At 48.9% G+C, this 22,113-nt stretch overlaps 1 protein-coding gene across 5 annotated transcripts in view; it reads left to right on the forward strand.

The window, feature by feature from the left end:
* Window positions 1–20,553, forward strand: part of tnfaip8l2 (TNF alpha induced protein 8 like 2) — a 30,940-nt gene extending 10,387 nt beyond the window's left edge. For 4 of the 5 annotated variants that reach the window (XM_012969840.2, XM_012969839.2, XM_012969841.2 and 1 more), the window contains 1 exon segment: window positions 18,080–20,553. In XM_012969840.2, coding sequence (XP_012825294.1) covers window positions 18,083–18,643 — 561 coding nt within the window. In that variant the 5' untranslated portion in view covers window positions 18,080–18,082 and the 3' untranslated portion in view covers window positions 18,644–20,553. 5 annotated transcript variants of the gene reach the window in all.
* The last annotated feature ends 1,560 nt before the right edge of the window (window positions 20,554–22,113 follow it).

Below are 22,113 nucleotides of genomic sequence, written 5' to 3' on the forward strand. Positions count from 1 at the left end.
AGGATAAATACAGTGCCAATTCCATGTATAATACCCCAGAACCAACAGCAGGATAAATACAGAGCCAGTTCCATGTATAATACCCCAGAACAGACAGCAGGATAAATACAGTGCCAATTCCATGTATAATACCCCAGAACCCACAGCAGGATAAATACAGCGCCAATTCCATGTATAATACCCCAGAACAGACAGCAGGATAAATACAGTGCCAATTCCATGTATAATACCCCAGAACCCACAGCAGGATAAATACAGTGCCAATTCCATGTATAATACCCCAGAACAGACAGCAGGATAAATACAGTGCCAATTCCATGTATAATACCCCAGAACCCACGGCAGGATAAATACAGTGCCAATTCCATGTATAATACCCCAGAACCCATGGCAGGATAAATACAGTGCCAATTCCATGTATAATACCCCAGAACCCACAGCAGGATAAATACAGCACCAATTCCATGTATAATACCCCAGAACCCACAGCAGGATAAATACAGTGCCAATTCCATGTATAATACCCCAGAACCCATGGCAGGATAAATACAGTGCCAATTCCATGTATAATACCCCAGAACACACAGCAGGATAAATACAGCACCAATTCCATGTATAATACCCCAGAACCCACAGCAGGATAAATACAGTGCCAATTCCATGTATAATACCCCAGAACCCACAGCAGGATAAATACAGTGCCAATTCCATGTATAATACCCCAGAACCCACAGCAGGATAAATACAGTGCCAATTCCATGTATAATACCCCAGAACCCACGGCAGGATAAATACAGTGCTGATTTTATGTAAAATACTCCTAAAATGAATTGTAGGATATATATAATGTATGGAGGGCCCCAGACTGCCATCGCTAATCTTTATAGACCTGACCCAATCACTGACAGGTTTCCTGGTTACAAAAGTCAGAACATCTCTAGAAACCAGATAATTTCCACCTCTAGAAGGTCAAATTGCCCTGCTGCTATACAATAAGCGTGAATATGATACCATAGTAATGAACAGCATGGTAGAACCCCAGGGTCTCACAAAGACATATCACAGGTTCCTCACATGTGTGAGTTTCTTGTATATATACTGTAGTATAAGTGAATCGCCCTAAACCAATATGGCGTCACCAGTATCACGTCAGATGTCTGTGACCAGCTCTGACATGTTTGTAGGGGAAACAAGTAGAACAGATGCCTTATTTTTATACAAGACTCTGCTCTGTAATGTACCGTTGTTTTCTTACCAGTGTTATGTGATTTTCCCTTTGGGTGTTGTGAGCAGTCGGCTCGGTATTGACATATGAGACTGTTAGTGACACATTAGCAGTAGAATGTGTGTTTCCAAGTAACAATATCCTGACAAACTCTTTGAGAAGCACATTCAGAGGATTGCCATAGGTGTGACTGGGAACAGAACTATATATCACAGGTGCCTAAAAGTCTCTGGGTACCACTGCCTCCTATCTAATCCCCCCATTGTAAGCAGCAGTCCTGCCCTGCTTTATGGCTGAGATTCTAGCTATCTGTATAACAGAGCATTCTGTCACAGTGGCACAGATCCTATCTGATCCCCCCCATTGTAAGCAGCAGTCCTGCCCTGCTTTATGGCTGAGATTCTAGCTATCTGTATAACAGAGCATTCTGTCACAGTGGCACAGATCCTATCTGATCCCCCCCATTGTAAGCAGCAGTCCTGCCCTGCTTTATGGCTGAGATTCTAGCTATCTGTATAACAGAGCATTCTGTCACAGTGGCACAGATCCTATCTGATCCCCCCCATTGTAAGCAGCAGTCCTGCCCTGCTTTATGGCTGAGATTCTAGCTATCTGTATAACAGAGCATTCTGTCACAGTGGCACAGATCCTATCTGATCCCCCCCCATTGTAAGCAGCAGTCCTGCCCTGCTTTATGGCTGAGATTCTAGCTATCTGTATAACAGAGCATTCTGTCACAGTGGCACAGATCCTATCTGATCCCCCCCATTGTAAGCAGCAGTCCTGCCCTGCTTTATGGCTGAGATTCTAGCTATCTGTATAACAGAGCATTCTGTCACAGTGGCACAGATCCTATCTGATCCCCCCATTGTAAGCAGCAGTCCTGCCCTGCTTTATGGCTGAGATTCTAGCTATCTGTATAACAGAGCATTCTGTCACAGTGACACAGATCCTATCTGATCCCCCCCCCCCCCCCCATTGTAAGCAGCAGTCCTGCCCTGCTTTATGGCTGAGATTCTAGCTATCTGTATAACAGAGCATTCTGTCACAGTGGCACAGATCCTATCTGATCCCCCCATTGTAAGCAGCAGTCCTGCCCTGCTTTATGGCTGAGATTCTATCTATCTGTATAACAGAGCATTCTGTCACAGTGGCACAGATCCTATCTGATCCCCCCATTGTAAGCAGCAGTCCTGCCCTGCTTTATGGCTAAGATTCTAGCTATCTGTATAACAGAGCATTCTGTCACAGTGGCACAACTCCTATCTGACCCCCCCCCATTGTAAGCAGCAGTCCTGCCCTGCTTTATGGCTATATTGATTAACAGAAAAGTGCCCAGAAATGAAGTGCATAAAGAATGGAATATAAATGTAGAGATGTAGGTATAGGCTTATCCTTTAATGCTCCTTGAATGATCCCCAGCAGACATCCTGGTGCCCTATATTAAGCATTACACTGGTTTCCCATTCATTGTACCCTGGTACTATTATTACCAATAACACCAATAATGTTGCACCCCGGCCCCACCTTGTTATGTGCATAAAGAATACATACAGTGTGGTCACGGAAAAATCCACCCGCGCCCCTGAGCCAATGGCACGACAAGGCTATATTTACAGGCAGACACGCTCTGTGCTTTGACATGTAGCTACACGGCCATTGCTAGAGTGTGGGAGAGTAAATAAGCCCTTCTTCCTGCGAGCTTGTCTATTCTACAGCTCCAGGGCAAGGGCAAACCTTGTTATAACCTGGTTATGGGCTAAGGGGGCCCAGCCTGAAGGCCAGTTAGGGGGGGATTTGGGGTGAGTGCTTATTTGTGCCCTGGGTACCCCTGGAACTATAGCGGGGTGACTGTTACCCCAATGTTTCTATATATCTGTAACCTTGTTATGGGCTAAGGGGGCCCAGCCTGAAGGCCAGTTAGGGGGGGATTTGGGGTGAGTGCTTATTTGTGCCCTGGGTACCCCTGGAACTATAGCAGGGTGACTGTTACCCCAATGTTTCTATATATCTGTAACCTTGTTATGGGCTAAGGGGGCCCAGCCTGAAGGCCAGTTAGGGGGGATTTGGGGTGAGTGTTTATTTGTGCCCTGGGTACCCCTGGAACTATAGCGGGGTGACTGTTACCCCAATGTTTCTATATATCTGTAACCTTGTTATGGGCTAAGGGGGCCCAGCCTGAAGGCCCGTTATGGGGGGATTTGGGGTGAGTGCTTATTTGTGCCCTGGGTACCCCTGGAACTATAGCAGGGTGACTGTTACCCCAATGTTTCTATATATCTGTAACCTTGTTATGGGCTAAGGGGGCCCAGCCTGAAGGCCAGTTAGGGGGGGATTTGGGGTGAGTGCTTATTTGTGCCCTGGGTACCCCTGGAACTATAGCAGGGTGACTGTTACCCCAATGTTTCTATATATCTGTAACCTTATTATGGGCTAAGGGGGCCCAGCCTGAAGGCCAGTTAGGGGGGATTTGGGGTGAGTGCTTATTTGTGCCCTGGGTACCCCTGGAACTATAGCAGGGTGACTGTTACCCCAATGTTTCTATATATCTGTAACCTTGTTATGGGCTAAGGGGGCCCAGCCTGAAGGCCAGTTAGGGGGGGATTTGGGGTGAGTGCTTATTTGTGCCCTGGTACCCCTGGAACTATAGCAGGGTGACTGTTACCCCAATGTTTCTATATATCTGTTCTATATAATCTGTTCCATTAAATCTAAAATATCAGTCCATCCCTTAATCTCAGACTCTGTGCCCCCCACCCCCCTGACACCCTTTATCCTGCCCTTCCCCATGGGTGCCACATCTGTCAGCTTCTGCTGCTTGAAATATTGTGGGATGTTCCATTGTAACAACATCCTCTTTCCCATTGTCCTGCATGCCCATGAGAGGCCTGGCTATTCCATGGCCAAGGTTACAGACCTGCCAATGGCTAGAGATTGCCAGGGTTGGACTGGGCCGGGGGGTACTAGGTGGGGGGATTGACATCACTACTGAGATGTGAGGGCCCCCATGTATCAGCCCTGGTTGGCCCCAGACACCCCAGTTCAACCCTGTCACTTGCTAGGGTCTTCCATAAACGTAACTGCTCTTACAGTACAAAAAGCCCTTCCTATGCTGATTGTGACATCCCCCTTCCTCCCCACCAATGAATCACCCTTCTTCTTCCTTTCTAGTACAATCTTTTCTGTCACTGCTGCCATATCTTTATCTCAGCATTAGTAAGACTTGATGCCAGAGACATGAAACTGAGGGCACGGGGCCTGGCAGAAAATTCGAAATCAGTTATGGGAATAGAGATTTCATTTGTCAGCTGCTGACGTGTTCCATGCATTGTATAGCCTGGCAGTGTGGCGCTGCCATGGAGCTGCCAGCTCCAGTTAATCACCAGTCTGCTGCCTGCCAGCTTGATTAATGGACGCCTTCAACATGTTAGTATTGGCGCTGGCACCACTCTGCAAGGGTTAATAATATGGTGAGGTAGAGACTTGGCCAGTTTAGTCTTTTGGATGCCTAGTGTACAGATAATATTGTGTGATTATTGGTCAGTTGATGCGCACAAGATGGCAGTGCCAGGCTCATTACATGGCACAATGGAGCAGGTACCGGGGCTGCATAAGAAACCATTTTGATTTTGTTTATTGTCCTGCGGTATCTGTGGCCCTTGGAAAGGAATGGATCCTATGGGGCCTACTGCTTCACCTTCACTGTGCTTGCTGCATCCGTTGCAGCCATTACAGGGACGTGCCCCAGTAAGAGACGTAATATGAGACTAATAGAGACTTCTCCTAACCCTGAGAATGGCTAAATTAGCGCTAATTGCCCATCTCATAAAGGGCCATTTCACTCAGAAAGGGGTGTGGCGCTGGAAGCAGGCCAACAGCCAATGGGGAAAGTGACATCTGCAGACAAGGAGCCAGTCAGAGATGCCTGGGGAAGCACACCTCTCCATATAGGCTGCTTCTTCCTGTTTCTTTTTAAACTCAGTAACACACCAACCATAGCACTGTTTAGTGCACCCCTCCCTCCCTGTTGTTTATTTGAGGGGTTCCCCATATCTAGGTGGGTTTTGCCCTCACTAATTCAGTGATACCATGTGACACACACACAGAATGATGGGTAAGTGGGAGGGGCCTGTAACAAGTAGTTTATATGAGGGGTTCCCCATATCTAGGTGGGTTTTGCCCTCACTGATTCAGTGATACCATGTGACACACACACAGAATGATGGGTAAGTGGGAGGGGCCTGTAACAAGTAGTTTATATGAGGGGTTCCCCATATCTAGGTGGGTTTTGCCCTCACTGATTCAGTGATACCATGTGACACACACACAGAATGATGGGTAAGTGGGAGGGGCCTGTAACAAGTAGTTTATATGAGGGGTTCCCCATATCTAGGTGGGTTTTGCCCTCACTGATTCAGTGATACCATGTGACACACACACAGAATGATGGGTAAGTGGGAGGGGCCTGTAACAAGTAGTTTATATGAGGGGTTCCCCATATCTAGGTGGGTTTTGCCCTCACTGATTCAGTGATACCATGTGACACACACAGAATGATGGGTAAGTGGGAGGGGCCTGTAACAAGCTGTTTATATGAGGGGTTCCCCATATCTAGGTGGGTTTTGCCCTCACTGATTCAGTGATACCATGTGACACACACACAGAATGATGGGTAAGTGGGAGGGGCCTGTAACAAGTAGTTTATATGAGGGGTTCCCCATATCTAGGTGGGTTTTGCCCTCACTGATTCAGTGATACCATGTGACACACACACAGAATGATGGGTAAGTGGGAGGGGCCTGTAACAAGTAGTTTATATGAGGGGTTCCCCATATCTAGGTGGGTTTTGCCCTCACTGATTCAGTGATACCATGTGACACACACACAGAATGATGGGTAAGTGGGAGGGGCCTGTAACAAGTAGTTTATATGAGGGGTTCCCCATATCTAGGTGGGTTTTGCCCTCACTGATTCAGTGATACCATGTGACACACACAGAATGATGGGTAAGTGGGAGGGGCCTGTAACAAGTAGTTTATATGAGGGGTTCCCCATATCTAGGTGGGTTTTGCCCTCACTGATTCAGTGATACCATGTGACACACACAGAATGATGGGTAAGTGGGAGGGGCCTGTAACAAGTAGTTTATATGAGGGGTTCCCCATATCTAGGTGAGTTTTTTCCTCACTGATTCAGTGATACCATGTGACACACACAGACTGATGGGTAAGTGGGAGGGGCCTGTAACAAGTAGTTGGAGGGGTTTCTCATATATGGGCTGGTTAGGGAGTTGCTGAGGCAGCGGTTGGTGTGAGTGTATGTAGCGCTGTGGCTAAACGGCTGTAAGGGAGGGGCCGCCCCATACAAGCAGCTTTGTTTTCCTGCTCAACTTACAAAACAACTGTAGTTTAAACTTTAACCCCAGTGTTCGCTGTGACTCCTGAATGGCCCCAGGGCGGCTGCAGACATGATGACATAACCTAGTAGCTTAGGCTGGGAAAAGACAGACGTTCATCAGGTTCAACTATATTCAGTCAGGGTGGCGGCACTCCGCTTTCTAAGCAAATTACATATATTTTAAAGGCCCCCTTATCAGCCATTGGCCTACAGCTCAGTACATCTTGTCACCTGTAGTGAGTAACCTCCTGTTAGCCCTAATTCTACTCTCAAATCAAGGCCCTTCCTATACTTCTCAAGGCAATCACCATTATACATGCACCATTTATGTGCTTCATAGACTGTAAGCTCTTCAGGAGAACCCCCTACATTTGCTCATAGCCTGTACAGAGAGATCCCATAAAACTATGGCACATAGGGATTCCCCTGTACTAAGCACAATTCAGCAGGAACAGCCCCCTAAGTTTGCCCATAGCCTGTACAGATAGATCCCATAAAACTATGGCACATAGGGATTCCCCTGTACTAAGCACAATTCAGCAGGAACAGCCCCCTAAGTTTGCTCATAGCCTGTACAGAGAGATCCCATAAAACTATGGCACATAGGGATTCCCCTGTACTAAGCACAATTCAGCAGGAACAGCCCCCTAAGTTTGCTCATAGCCTGTACAGAGAGATACCATAAAACTATGGCAGCATAGGGATTCCCCTGTACTAAGCACAATTCAGCAGGAACAGCCCCCTAAGTTTGCTCATAGCCTGTACAGAGAGATACCATAAAACTATGGCACATAGGGATTCCCCTGTACTAAGAACAATTCAGCAGGAACAGCCCCCTAAGTTTGCTCATAGCCTGTACAGAGAGATACCATAAAACTATGGCACATAGGGATTCCCCTGTACTAAGCACAATTCAGCAGGAACAGCCCCCTAAGTTTGCTCATAGCCTGTACAGAGAGATACCATAAAACTATGGCAGCATAGGGATTCCCCTGTACTAAGCACAATTCAGCAGGAACCGCCCACTAGTGCTCACCTGACCGTGTGTGCTGCTGGGTGCTGATCGCAGGTTGTGTGGTGCTCGTTGAGCTCAATCATGAGCAATTGCAGCCCTGGAGGGTGTGGTGCGCCCAGGGATGCTGATCCAGGAAAGCCCCAGGCCTCATCTGAGTCACCTAGGCCTCGGGGTGCTTCTGCAGAAGGAGGAGTTTCTGAGGGGCCCCAAGCGGAGTCCCCAGTGCAAGTTGCGGGGTTTGACCCTGACATGCTGCCGCATGAACCGGGATTCCAGGAAAATCTGGCCAAGGGAATTCAGAAGTTTAAGGAGAAAAGGGCTGAGCTTGCGGCTCTGAAATCTCTAATAAAGACCAAGAGGTATGAGTGCGCTAAGGCCTACAGCCTGGCCCGGCCCCGCAAGAAGGTAGAGATTGCTGCCCTGTGCGACAAACAGCGCACTCTGGAGCGGGAGCTGGACTTCCTTGGCAAGGGAATCGGTGCGGTAAAGGAATCGTTTGATAATGCCGAGCGGTTCCGGGAGATGGAGCAGAGGCGCCAGGAGGAAAAATACAGGGCATCGCTGAGAAGCAGAGCCATTACTGAGGTGTCCAGCGATGAGGAGCCTGAAAGCTCTGGGGCCCTCCAGCCAAACCGGCCAGTTCCAAAGAGCCCTGGGATCCCCACTGGCACTCCTACTGGTACCCCCACTGGTACCCCCTCAGGTACACCGGGCCTCCTAAGGGAGATCAGGCAGGTGGAGTCTCCTTGCTCCCTGAGACCGCAAAAAATGGTCTTTTCTATGGAAGAAATTGAAGATATTGACCCCAAGGAAAAGGTAAAAGCGAAGGAAAAGAAACAGCAGCTGGAAGTAAGTAGCTTTGTCTACACAGAATCTGATTTCCCTGTCCTGCCCTCACCCCAAAATCAGCCTATATCTATGGGTGTCTCCCAGGCTGCCCCTCAGTCAGCTGAGGATGTTGGGGTGCAGTCAGCCCCTGCTGCGTTGGCCAGTTGGGCACACAAAGCAAATGCCAATATGGCTGCAGCAGGGAACAGTGAGAATCTGCCATCTGGGAGGAATGTAGGGCAGCCGGCGCAGAACATGGCTGAAAGGGAATCAGTTTGCCACACTGCTGCAAATATCGGTGCAGAACAACTAGCGGGCCCTGAGGGTGTCATCTCACAGCAGCCAGAGGCCATTACATCCACTACTGTGTCTCTCCCAGAGCAGGAAAAAGCCAGTTGTGATGGGAACAACTCGGAGCGGAACCATAAAGGCAAAGCTGCAGTCGCTGAGCAGCAGGAGGAACAGCGAAAGGGAAAGAAGAAGAAGAAGACCAAGCCTGCTCCTAAATCTGGCAGGAAGAAGGCGGCTGCAAAAGACTCTGCAGCGGACTCTTGTAGTTCAGCAATTCCAACTGCTGCCATTTCCAATGGTGCAAGTGTGCGTGGGCGTGACTGCAGTGAGGGGATCGGTGAGCGACTGCCTGAGGCTGGTGAGTGCACTGGGAATGTGAATTCTGTGGGTGTAAATGTGTGTGGGGGGAAAGTGTTGGGGGGCTCGGGTCCAACTGTGCAAGGGTCAAATGCTGTTGTGCAAGAGGTGAATGTGGGTGCAGATACAAGTGTTGTGGGTGCAGGTATGAGTGCTGTGGGTACAAGTGCTGTGGGTGCAGGTACGAGTGCTGTGGGTGCAGGTATGAGTGCTGTGGGTGTGGGTACAAGTGCTGTGGGTGCAGGGGTGAATGACCCAACTGGTGCAGTTAATGCCACAGCGGCGGGTGCGAGTGCAGCGAATGAGGTGGCGGGAGTGAGTGGCCAAAGCTTTGCTAATATTGTCCGTGGCAAGGCTAAAGTGCCTGGCAGTGTGAATGTGGCGAAGGTGGCAGTGAGTGGGGCGCGTGTGGGTGACAAACCTGCAGTGGGGAATTACCCCCGACGTGGGAGGATCTACCCCGCAGACTCGGGGAGGCGCAGGAATGTGGTGCGGTTGCAGTGGGAGGGGGAGGGTCCCTTGCCTGAGGGAAATAATGTTATTGATAAGATCTGTGATATGGGCTTCACTGCAAATGATATTTATTGTTTTGTGCATAACAAAGTTTTCAAAGATTATACCATCAGCTTCATGAGGCCCCAGGAGTTAGATGAATTCTGGGAAAAGTTTAGGGATGCCACAGGGATGTGGGAGGGGTTTCGGGCAGTGCCCGTGTCTAGGCCGGGGGTCTGCAAGGTCACCATTCTAATAGAGAATGAGTCCATCCCCCCCGCAGACCTTAAGATCTGGCTCAGAAGGTATGGGGATGTGATAGGGGAGCTGGAGAGGGACTTTGGGTACAGGGGGATATGGACGGGGGGCTGGCAGGCTAAGGTGCGCCTACGCACAGTAGGCAATGTCACCCAGCACATCCCCAGCTCCGCATACATTGGCCGGGATTTAGTCTGCTGCTTTTATCCCGGGCAGCCCAGGGAATGTTGGAAGTGCGGCTCCACCAGGCATTTCAGTATTAGTTGCGATGTACTGAAATGCGCCATGTGCCTTGGGGTAGGTCATGTGGCAAAGCACTGTCCCAAAAGTATCCGGTGCAACTTGTGCGGAGAGCTCGGCCATGCGTACGGTTCCTGTCCTATGTCGTGGCAAAGCATTGATGAGGAATACCACAAGGAAATGGGGGTGCTGGAGTCCGAGGCCACACAGGGTCAGGTGGTTGGGGAAACTCAGCCTGTGCCTGATCCTGACCCCCCGTTCATCCCCCATAATTCATCTCAGCCTTCCCATGGCCCCCAGCCTCCCCAGGGCCCCCAGCCTTCCCGGGCCCCGCAGTCTTCCCAGGCCCCGCAGTCTTCCCGGGCCCCGCAGTCTTCCCGGGCCCCGCAGTCTTCCCAAGCCCCGCAGTCCTCCACATCCGTTAGGGCAACACGGGGAAGGGGGAGAGGACAACCTAGTGGACGGTCACTAATGTCCCAAAGGGTAGTTCAGGAGACCCCCCCTTCTGAGCGGCCTAGTGCGGCTAACAACACATTGGGGGATTGGGTCAAAGTAGGCGAACCCCAGAAAGCCACCTTGGCCAAGCAAAAGGCTACCAACTCGAGTGGGGGGAATCACAGAAAGAAAGAGGAGAGGGCAGAGGGTGCCCATACAAAGGAGGGGGCTGATCCCTTTCCTTTATCCGTAAACAGATTTGCTCCTTTATCTTGGGGGAGAGGGCAGAGTTGGAGGAGGAGGAGGAGCTAAACAGGGAGCTTGGCCAGTCTGATAACGCCAACTCTTCCTCTTCGGAATTTGAGGACATAAGTCCTGCTGAAGCTGAAAAGCTTCCATCTGGTCTCTCTGCAAAGAGGGAATGCTCTGACGATGATAGGAAGGTAAAAAGGAGGGTGGAAACCTCCTCATCTTAATCACCCTGTAAATGGCTGTTCCCCCTCCGATACGCGTCGTGACCATTAATGTCGCGAGCGTTAAGTCTGTAGGTGCAAGAGACACGGCCTTCTTTTTTCTCTCCCGAGTTGAGGCAGACATTTTATTTTTGCAAGAGACCAGATTATGCAATCTTCAGGTGCTCCATAGGGCCAAGAAGGAATGGGTGCACGGTCCTTCCTACTGGTCTCTTGCGGCCGAGATGTACAGCGGAGTGGCGGTCCTTTTTAAGACCAGTAAGGTAACAGTCAAACGGGTGATTGAGGTAGAGATGGGCAGATGTATGGTCTTAGACGTCCTGCTGAATGGGCAGAATCTTCGCCTTATTAATGTGTACGGTCCTCAGACCCTAAAGGCGAGGAGGGACCTGTTTAGCAGGATTAAGCCCTTTCTTTTTACAGCCCGGCCGATAATTTTTGGCGGTGACTTTAACACCGTGACTAGGCCTATGGATAGGGGAGGTGCCGCAGGTCGGCTGGGCTATGATAGCATTTACCTGAATAGCATAGTTAGTCAGGCCGGCCTAGAGGATGTGCACATTCGCCACTTCCCTGACCGCACGGGTTTCACTTTTTATAGAGGAACATGTAGAAGTAGGATAGACAGGTTTTTTGTTAAACAGGACTTCATAGTGTCTCCTCCTGAGGTGACAGCCGTGGAGTTCTCCGATCACTGTATGGTGAGTGTGTCCTTGAATGTTTCAGAGTCCCCTCAGAGGGGAAGGGGTCTTTGGCGCCTGAATTCGGCCCTCCTGGGGGAGGAGTGTGTAAATCAGTCCTTCAGGGAGTTCTTTCAGGCTCAGGAATCCTTATTAGATCTGTGCAACACTAAGGCGGAGTGGTGGGAGATGGTCAAAAAGAGGGCAGCAGGACTCTTTCGAGGCCTAGCAAACAAGATACAAATTGATAAAGATCGTGCCTACCAATCTCTCAGGAGAAAGTTAGACAGACTGGTGTCTGATGGGGCCCAAGGTGGGGAAGTTGCCAGGGTCCGTGCCCTCATGAAGGAGTATCAGTATGACAGGTACTCTTCCCTGGTTTTGGAGAGGGACTACGGGAAGCACCACTCGCCCGACCCTTACCAAAACTGCCGGGAAGTGTTTTCCCGCAAGTCCATACACGGCTTGCAAAATGAGGCTGGGGTGCTAGAGACTTCGGTCCCTGGTATTCTCAGAGTTGTTAAGAACTACTATGCTAAACTCCTGAAGGGGCAGGGGCTCTCCCGGGCCAGTATGTCTTCCTTTCTGGAAGAGACCCCTATTCTGCAAGATGAGAATATTTCTTTTGACGAATTGGAGTGTGAGATTGGAGTTGAGGAGGTCAGGAAGGCAATTGAAGGCTTAGGCCTCAAAAAGTCTCCAGGGCCTGACGGTTTAACAGCCGAATTTTATAAACAGTTTGTTGATGTCCTGGCCCCTCGTCTCACAGAGGTATTCAATAGCACCCTGGAAGAGGGCCTACTCCCTCCCTCTATGAGACACTCAGCTCTTATTCTCCTCTCCAAGGGTTTGGACCAGTCTAAGGTTGAGAACTGGCGCCCCATCGCTCTTCTCAATACAGACCGAAAGATTCTGGCAAAGGTCATGTTCAACCGCCTTTTTCCTTTTGCAGAAAGGCTTCTTTCCCCCTCTCAGCACTGCACAGTGAAGGGCCGCAGCACCTTTTCCGCTGTCCTTGGCATCCGGGAGGTCCTAGAGCGGTGCAGGATCTGCGAGTGGGGTAAGTATCTGCTGACTTTGGATCAGTCAAAGGCTTTCGATAGGGTAAACCACGAGTATCTCTGGTTGCTCCTTGACAGGTACGGTCTTCCGGGTAAATTTGTTAATTGGCTAAAGATTTTGTATAAAGGGGCCGAGAGTTTCCCACTTGTGAATGGTTGGTCCGGGGAGAGCTTTGGGGTTTCTTCTGGGGTCCGACAGGGCTGTCCTTTGAGCCCTTTGCTTTATGTATTTGCCATTGATCCCCTCATAAGGCGGATAGAGTGCGATGCATTAGCAGGGGTTCCTCTGTCTCCCGGGAGGGCCCTGAAGGTCTCCGCTTATGCAGACGATGTCACAGTAGTCGTGTCTAGTGGGGAGGAGGCAGAGACTGTGGCACGGGTGCTAAGGGACTACTCAAGGGCCTCTGGGTCCTTGATTAATCAGAATAAGTGCAAAACTTTCTGGATGGGGAAGGGAGATCCTGCCTTCGATCTTCCGGATGTCTTCCCAGTGGCCCAGCCCAAAATTAAAATTCTTGGTATCGAATTTGGCCATGGCGATTATGCCAAGCAAATTTGGGAGGGCAAGTTGGAAACCGCATCTGTTCTGGTGAACCGGTGGAAAGGGTTGAAATTTACCCTCAGAGAAAGGGTGGATCTTATCAAAACCTACCTGATTCCAATCTTTTTGTATCTCAGCCATGTGTGCCTTTTGCCAGAAGCTTTCTACGTTAAGATCAAAGGTCTCTTCTTCCAACTGTTATGGGGGAATAAGACAAACCTCATCAAAAGAAATATTACCTACCTACAAAGGAAGGAGGGGGGTCTCGGTATGGTGAACCCCGTTGTGTTCTTCGTGAACACCTTTATTAAGTATAACTATAACAACCTCCTGTTGGAGAAGCCTCCTTTGTGGGTGGAGATCTTCAGAGTTTGGGCCCTTCCTTTTCTTGAGTGTTGGAAGAGAGGCGGCTTGGTAAAGAGCGTGCGTGCTCCTCATGCCCCTCTCCCGCCTTATGTTGCCGTGAGTCTGAAGGTGATGAGGCGGTGGTGTGTGTCTGTTGGGGAGATCAGGGCTTCTCCAAGAAGGGACATCGATAGGAGAGTCTTGGGTTCCTACTTTCATGCATCACTGGCCCTGAAAGACTGTCCAGACGAGGTGTTGAGATCAGGGCTCTCTTTAGTCAATTCCCCAAGGGTTCCCCCGAAGCTCAGGGATGTCGTCTGGCGCTCCTTCCACGGGAAGCTCTATGTTAATGGGAATCTGAAGTACAGACGCACTGATGACCGTGACTGCCCACGAGAGGAATGCTCTGGGGAAGTGGAAACGATGGACCACTTCTTGCTTCAGTGCCCCTTTAACATAGATGTTTACAAACAAGTCTCTGCTGCCTTGGGCATTCCTTGCCTCTCTGGTTGTAATTACCAGGAGTGGGCCTATGGGGCATTCAAGCGACACAGGGGGTATGATTTGGGCACTCTTTTCTTAGTCAGCTCTGTTGTCCGCTTTTACACCTGGAACACACGGTGCAAGGTTTCTCTCAGGCGTGAAGTCCTCCCCTGTCCAGTGGTGGTGGATATGGTACTGGGTGAGCTCGGGAAGATACGCTCTTTGGAGAGACAAAGGATGGATGAAGCAAGGTGGAAGGGTCTGTGGAGGGGCATTCAGTTTGACCCACCGTGAGTCTCTTGCTAATTCTGATGTCTCTTTGGTGTTGGGCTAGTTCTTTTCACCCCCCTTAGATTTTTGCCTTCGTCGTATTTTTCTGATGGGGCTTCATACAGTTTTAGGTGAGTAGCCCAATCTTTTGTCTTCCTGGAGTCAGAGCCATGTTTTGTGTATATAGTTGTTTATAGTAGAGTGGCCCCCAGCCAGGCTGAGCCGCTCATTGAAGTTGAGTTAAAGTTGGAAATTGAGCAGCGTTGTATAGCTCAGGTGCGACTATACATCAGCTTTGTAACATTTGTACAGTTGCCCACAGAGCAAGCGGATACGTTTTATGGATAAGCTAATTATGTTTACTGCATGTAAATCTATTTAATGCTTTTGCTTATTTGTTATGTTATTTTAAGCTTTATTGTATTAGGATGCAAGAACTCAATAAACAAAAATTTCCCCTGTACTAAGCACAATTCAGCAGGAACAGCCCCCTAAGTTTGCTCATAGCCTGTACAGAGAGATACCATAAAACTATGGCAGCATAGGGATTCCCCTGTACTAAGCACAATTCAGCAGGAACAGCCCCCTAAGTTTGCTTATAGCCTGTACAGAGAGATACCATAAAACTATGGCAGCATAGGGATTCCCCTGTACTAAGCACAATTCAGCAGGAACAGCCCCCTAAGTTTGCTTATAGCCTGTACAGAGAGATACCATGAAAAATATACCAGTGTAGGTATTCAGTACTAAACTCCCAGCATCCCTTGAAAGCTCTCAGCGCCGCCTCTGTTGTTACACCTCTAGATGATACACAATACTGTGGCACAGCAGAGGTTAATGAGGTTCAATATAAAAGCCTATATAGAGCCCTATAGTACTAACACTCCTTTATTTAGCCCGGGGGCGGAAGCAGACAAAATCCCTTTTATTCAGCCTCTATGGTTAAACCAGTTTGGAAATGCGACACACAATCCAGTGACAATGGCCTGGGCGCACCTGATAGGACAATATGGCAGATTTGCTATATTTCCCTCCCCTGTGAGCCACTATCACTAATTGCAATGGGACAGACATAATAGCGTGCCGCTTCAAGGGCCCTTTTCTATTCTGATTGAACAGGAAATATTTCCTGCATCCTGCGAATGTCTGCAGTCTGCGCCGAGAGAGCCAAGAGAGAGAATGCGGAGGCAGGCAGGGAAGGGACAGCAGAACTGCTGCTTCTTTGCATCGTCAGAATAATTACATTACATTGCCTAATTAGTCCACCGGTGATCCAGCTGTTCCCGCAACCATTCATTAATCATTCCACGACTATCTGTAAATGTAACAGATGTTGAAAACGGTGTGGGTCTGTCCCTTTCGAAACTGCTGGTTCCGACTCCTGAACAATGTAGCCGAAGCCATGCCTTCCATGTTTCTTTATAGGTCTGTTAATCAGCTGACTGCCTTGTTTCAGGAGTCAGAGAATAGAAAGAGAAAAAGTGTTCATACCGCTATTTGTATGAGTCACATGGTATACGTGAATCTGTAATGGATATATTCTCAGCTTCAGGGTGAACTAAAAGAGACCAATTTTAACAAATTAGTAATAGCAAAACACAGCTATATAAAAGTAACACTTCATTTCAACTGCTTGTTTCAGGCCCCATCTACTTACCCATCCTCCATAGGCGGTTTATATGTTTATATGGGGAGGCTAATAAAATACATTTTCTGCACAGGTGCCTTCTTAGCATTTAAGGGCCAATTCCATGTATAATACCCCAGAACCCACAGCAGGATAAATACAGTGCCAATTCCATGTATAATACCCCAGAACCCACAGCAGGATAAATACAGTGCCAATTCCATGTATAATACCCCAGAACCCACAGCAGGATAAATACAGTGCCAATTCCATGTATAATACCCCAGAACCCACAGCAGGATAAATACAGTGCCAATTCCATGTATAATACCCCAGAACCCACAGCAGGATAAATACAGTGCCAATTCCATGTATAATACCCAGAACCCACAGCAGGATAAATACAGTGCCAATTCCATGTATAATACCCCAGAACCCACAGCAGGATAAATACAGTGCCAATTCCATGTATAATACCCCAGAACCCACAGCAGGATAAATACAGTGCCAATTCCATGTATAATACCCCAGAACCCACAGCAGGATAAATACAGTGCCAATTCCATGTATAATACCCCAGAACCCACAGCAGGATAAATACAGTGCCAATTCCATGTATAATACCCCAGAACCCACAGCAGGATAAATACAGTGCCAATTCCATGTATAATACCCCAGAACCCACAGCGGGATAAATACAGCGCCAATTCCATGTATAATACCCCAGACCCCACAGCAGGATAAATACAGTGCCAATTCCATGTATAATACCCCAGACCCCACAGCAGGATAAATGCAGTGCCAATTCCATGTATAATACCCCAGACCCCACAGCAGGATAAATACAGTGCCAATTCCATGTATAATACCCCAGACCCCACAGCAGGATAAATACAGTGCCAATTCCATGTATAATACCCCAGAACCCACAGCGGGATAAATACAGCGCCAATTCCATGTATAATACCCCAGACCCCACAGCAGGATAAATACAGTGCCAATTCCATGTATAATACCCCAGACCCCACAGCAGGATAAATGCAGTGCCAATTCCATGTATAATACCCCAGAACCCACAGCAGGATAAATACAGTGCCAATTCCATGTATAATACCCCAGAACCCACAGCAGGATAAATACAGTGCCAATTCCATGTATAATACCCCAGAACCCACAGCAGGATAAATGCAGTGCCAATTCCATGTATAATACCCCAGAACCCACAGCGGGATAAATACAGTGCCAATTCCATGTATAATACCCCAGACCCCACAGCAGGATAAATACAGTGCCAATTCCATGTATAATACCCCAGACCCCACAGCAGGATAAATGCAGTGCCAATTCCATGTATAATACCCCAGACCCCACAGCAGGATAAATGCAGTGCCAATTCCATGTATAATACCCCAGAACCCACAGCGGGATAAATACAGTGCCAATTCCATGTATAATACCCCAGACCCCACAGCAGGATAAATACAGTGCCAATTCCATGTATAATACCCCAGACCCCACAGCAGGATAAATGCAGTGCCAATTCCATGTATAATACCCCAGAACCCACAGCAGGATAAATACAGTGCCAATTCCATGTATAATACCCCAGAACCCACAGCGGGATAAATACAGCGCCAATTCCATGTATAATACCTCAGAACCCACAGCAGGATAAATACAGTGCCAATTCCATGTATAATACCTCAGAACCCACAGCAGGATAAATACAGTGCCAATTCCATGTATAATACCCCAGAACCCACAGCAGGATAAATACAGCGCCAATTCCATGTATAATACCCCAGAACCCACAGCAGGATAAATACAGTGCCAATTCCATGTATAATACCCCAGAACCCACAGCAGGATAAATACAGTGCCAATTCCATGTATAATACCCCAGAACCCACAGCAGGATAAATACAGCGCCAATTCCATGTATAATACCCCAGAACAGACAGCAGGATAAATACAGTGCCATATACATGTATTGGCAGTTTCATACTACAGTACAAATACCATGTATAATTTGTAATTCATTGTTTTTTTTATGCTCAGCAGACCATGGAGACTTTTAGTTCCAAGGACCTGGCTCTCCAGGCTCAGAAGAAGATACTCAGTCGTATGGCCTCCAAGTCTATGGTCAACATGTTCATCGATGAGACCAGCAGCGAGATCCTAGATGAGCTCTACAGAGTGTCCAAAGAGTACACAAAGAACAAGTCGGAATCCCAAAAAGTCATCAAGAATCTCATCAAGATTGCGGTGAAGATCGGTGTTCTCTTCCGTCACAACCGCTTCAGTCCAGAAGAGTTGGTCTTAGCCCAGGACTTCAAAAGTAAGCTGCACAACGGGGCCATGACAGCCATCAGCTTCTACGAGGTGGAGTTCACCTTTGAGAAAGATGTTTTGCCTGATATTCTCATGGAGTGTAAGAACCTGCTTCTCCGGCTTGTGGAGAAACATCTCACCCCCAAGTCCCACGGGCGCATTCAACACGTTTTCAATCACTTTGCAGACCCTGAGATGCTCTGCCAACTGTACGACCCAAAGGGAAGCCTTTGGCCTCACCTACAGAAAATTTGTCATGGACTCAACAAACTGATTGACGAGGGAAAACTGTGAAGGAGGAGGGATTAGGTCTGAACTCGTTCATAAGGAATGGAAAGGAGGTGATCATTCTGGTTTCTGTCCCTCCGCGGCAGCAACTTGGGTTTGGGTGGGACTTTCACCTCCCATTGATACTCATCAAAACGTATGATCCATATGTTTTTGCCAAAGAGAAGTCCGAGGCTTGCTGCCTTAGATCCATGGTTGGTCTGCCAACCATAATGGGACACCATTGAGTACTGGTTGTGCTTGCAAACTGATGAAAAGGGAACCTTGCCAACATCTTTTTCAGGCAACACCAATGGGAACTTTGCACCAACTTGAAGACAAGTTGTCGCGCACCAGAAACTGAGTACTGTTATGTTGAAGGACACCGCCCCACTTTGCCCTTCAAACCCCTTTATGTATAATAAGACTGCTGGGCTTGATTCCCAATTTCGGTTACAGAACAATGGTTTGACGATGCTGTTATTTTGTACAGCAATCATGTGAAATGAGTGGTGGTTCCTCTTGCTCCTGGAGACCAATACCTGTCCCACAGGATGACTATTAGACTGCTTGTTAGACTGTAACCCCTATCTTCTCCTGATTCTTGCTATTCTTTCACTTACTGAGATTTTCATTTGTCAAGTGTAGCCGAACCACAGTCTTGAAGACCCCTCAGCTAAACATATAAAGGGTGGTTGAAGAGCCTCTTGTTGTAGGAACAGGTTAGCTGCCCCTGCTATGGAATGTGTTTAATATCAGGGGATAACGTTTTACTGCAAAGTTTACATCAGGTCTAGTTACCCATAGCAACCAGTCAAGATGGAAATACCCATAATCATCAGCACACAAATCCCAACAGTTCCAGAAGCCCTCTCAGTTGACCAACCCAACATTGTGGCTGATCCTCTTGTTGTAGGAACAGGTTAGCTTCCCCTGCTATGGAATATATTTAATATCAGGGGGTAACGTAATACTGCAAAGTTTACACCAGGTCCAGTTACCTGTAGCAACCAGTCAAGATGGAAATACCCATAATCATCAGCACACAAGTCCTAACAGTTCCAGAAGCCCTCTCAGCTGACCAACCCAACATTGTGGCTGAAGATCCTCTTGTTGTAGGAACAGGTTAGCTTCCCCTGCTATGGAATATGTTTAATATCAGGGGGTAAAGTTATACTGCAAAGTTTACACCAGGTCCAGTTACCCATAGCAACCAGTCAAGATGGAAATACCCATAATCATCAGCACACAAGTCCTAATTGTCCCTATTGTGGCTGAAGATCCTCTTGTTGCAGGAACAGGTTAGCTTCAGAGGGTAACCGTATACTGCAAAGTTTACACCAGGCCTAGTAACCCATAGCAACCAATCAAGTGAGACATAACTGATTACGGTCCTGACAGTTCAAAGCCTTCAGCCCTAAAGTCTCCTTAGATGACCAACCCAACAGTGTGGGTCGAAGATCCTCTAGCTGTAGGAACACGTTAGCTTCCCCCCCCCCCCCCGCTATGTAATGGGAGTAACATTATCTTGCAAGGTTTACACCGGGTCCAGTAACCCGGAGCAACCAATCAAGATGAAACTAACCATAGTTATTAGCACACAGCTTGACAGTCCCGTTCCTTCAGCCGCCCCTATGTTTCTCCATCTCTGCAATTCCGGTACTTCTCTTTTCCTCCATTTTGTGGTTGACTTCCCCTTCTTAATGCTTATTCCTCTGTCTTGCCAGCTGCAACTGACTGTTGCGGACGTTGTGTTTACACTGTGATGCGGATAAAGCAAACGCGTGTCTTTAAAGTGCTTGGGCTGAATTGTATCTGTGTGTTATTGGATGGCCATCTCCGACCCTGACTCACTGGCTAATCCTCCTGATGCCACGACTAATACAGGAATCCGGCCGCGTGTGTATAAAATAAACTGCTGTCCTGCTGTTGTTTTATATACAGATTGCAGCTGTTTGCGCTCTCGAAACATGGAAAAAATCTGGGCAGAAATTCAGAAGTCTGTTTCTGCGGCGGGTGGAAACCTCTCGCTAAGGGACGGTAGGACCTTCTCCTTATAAGGGAAGAGACTGCTCCCGAGTGTAAGAAATGAGGTGAAAGGGCTGCTATAGAAATGTATAGGCTGCCCCGTCACTGGTATATTCCATAGGGCAAATGAGTTTGCATGGGTCCGGTCAGGTAGACCCATGCCCGACCCAGATCCACTGACCCGTTACCCAACCAACACCAGCCACCCAAATGTCCCGTTACCCAACCCTGACTGCAAATATGTAACTTACCTTCCCACCCGGGACCTGCAAAACCGGAAGTGATGTCACTCTGGAGCCAAATCAGTAGGCTAGGGGTCCCCAACCTTTCTTACTCGTGAGCCACAGTCAAATGTAAAAAGACTTGGGGAGCAACACAAGCACCATAAAAGTTCATGGAGGAGCCAAATATGGGCTGTGATTGGCTATTAGGGGCCTCTATGCACCCTATCAGCTTACAGGGGCTTTATTTGGTAGGAAATCTTGTTTTTATTCAACCTAAACTTGCCCCCAAGTCAGGAATTCAAAAATAACTCCCTGGTTTGGGGGCACTGAGAGCAACACCCAAGGGGTTGGGGAGCAACATGTTCCCCCCGAGCCACTGGTTGGGGATCACTGCAGTAGGGTAAGGGAAAAACTTACAGTATCCACAGGGGAGGTACCTCCCCCACACCTTAGCCAGGTACCCAGGGAGATTACCCATGGACTTTCTACCAGCTCTGCAGCTCCTCTGGCATTAGCCAGAACCCACAGATTGCCAGTCTGAGCTTGTCGGACTGGGCCGCTGGGGCACCAGGAAAAAACCCGGTGGGCCAGACCCAATCCCAGCAGAGCACTCCCCTGAGCTACCGGCTTTCTCCCCCAAAGCGTGGAAGTTTAATTTACACACTCTCCGGGGAGGGGGTTAGGCGGGTGGGGGCCCCGGCAGGAGGTGTGAAGGCTGCAGCAGAGGCGCATTAGGGGGTGCAGGGGCCCCTGCGGGAGATGTGGGGGTGCATTAGGGGGTGCAGGGGCCCCTGCGGGAGATGTGGGGGTGCATTAGGGGGTGCAGGGGCCCCTGTGGGAGATGTGGGGGTGCAGGGGCCCCTGCGGGAGATGTGGGGGTGCATTAGGGGGTGCAGGGGCCCCTGTGGGAGATGTGGGGGTGCATTAGGGGGTGCAGGGGCCCCTGTGGGAGATGTGGGGGTGCATTAGGGGGTGCAGGGGCCCCTGCGGGAGATGTGGGGGTGCATTAGGGGGTGCAGGGGCCCCTGCGGGAGATGTGGGGGTGCATTAGGGGGTGCAGGGGCCCCTGCGGGAGATGTGGGGGTGCATTAGGGGGTGCAGGGGCCCCTGCGGGAGATGTGGGGGTGCATTAGGGGGTGCAGGGGCCCCTGCGGGAGATGTGGGGGTGCATTAGGGGGTGCAGGGGCCCCTGCGGGAGATGTGGGGGTGCATTAGGGGGTGCAGGGGCCCCTGCGGGAGATGTGG

Source organism: Xenopus tropicalis, chromosome 8 (genome assembly GCF_000004195.4).
Source record: "Xenopus tropicalis strain Nigerian chromosome 8, UCB_Xtro_10.0, whole genome shotgun sequence".
NCBI classification, from domain to species: Eukaryota; Metazoa; Chordata; class Amphibia; order Anura; family Pipidae; genus Xenopus; species Xenopus tropicalis.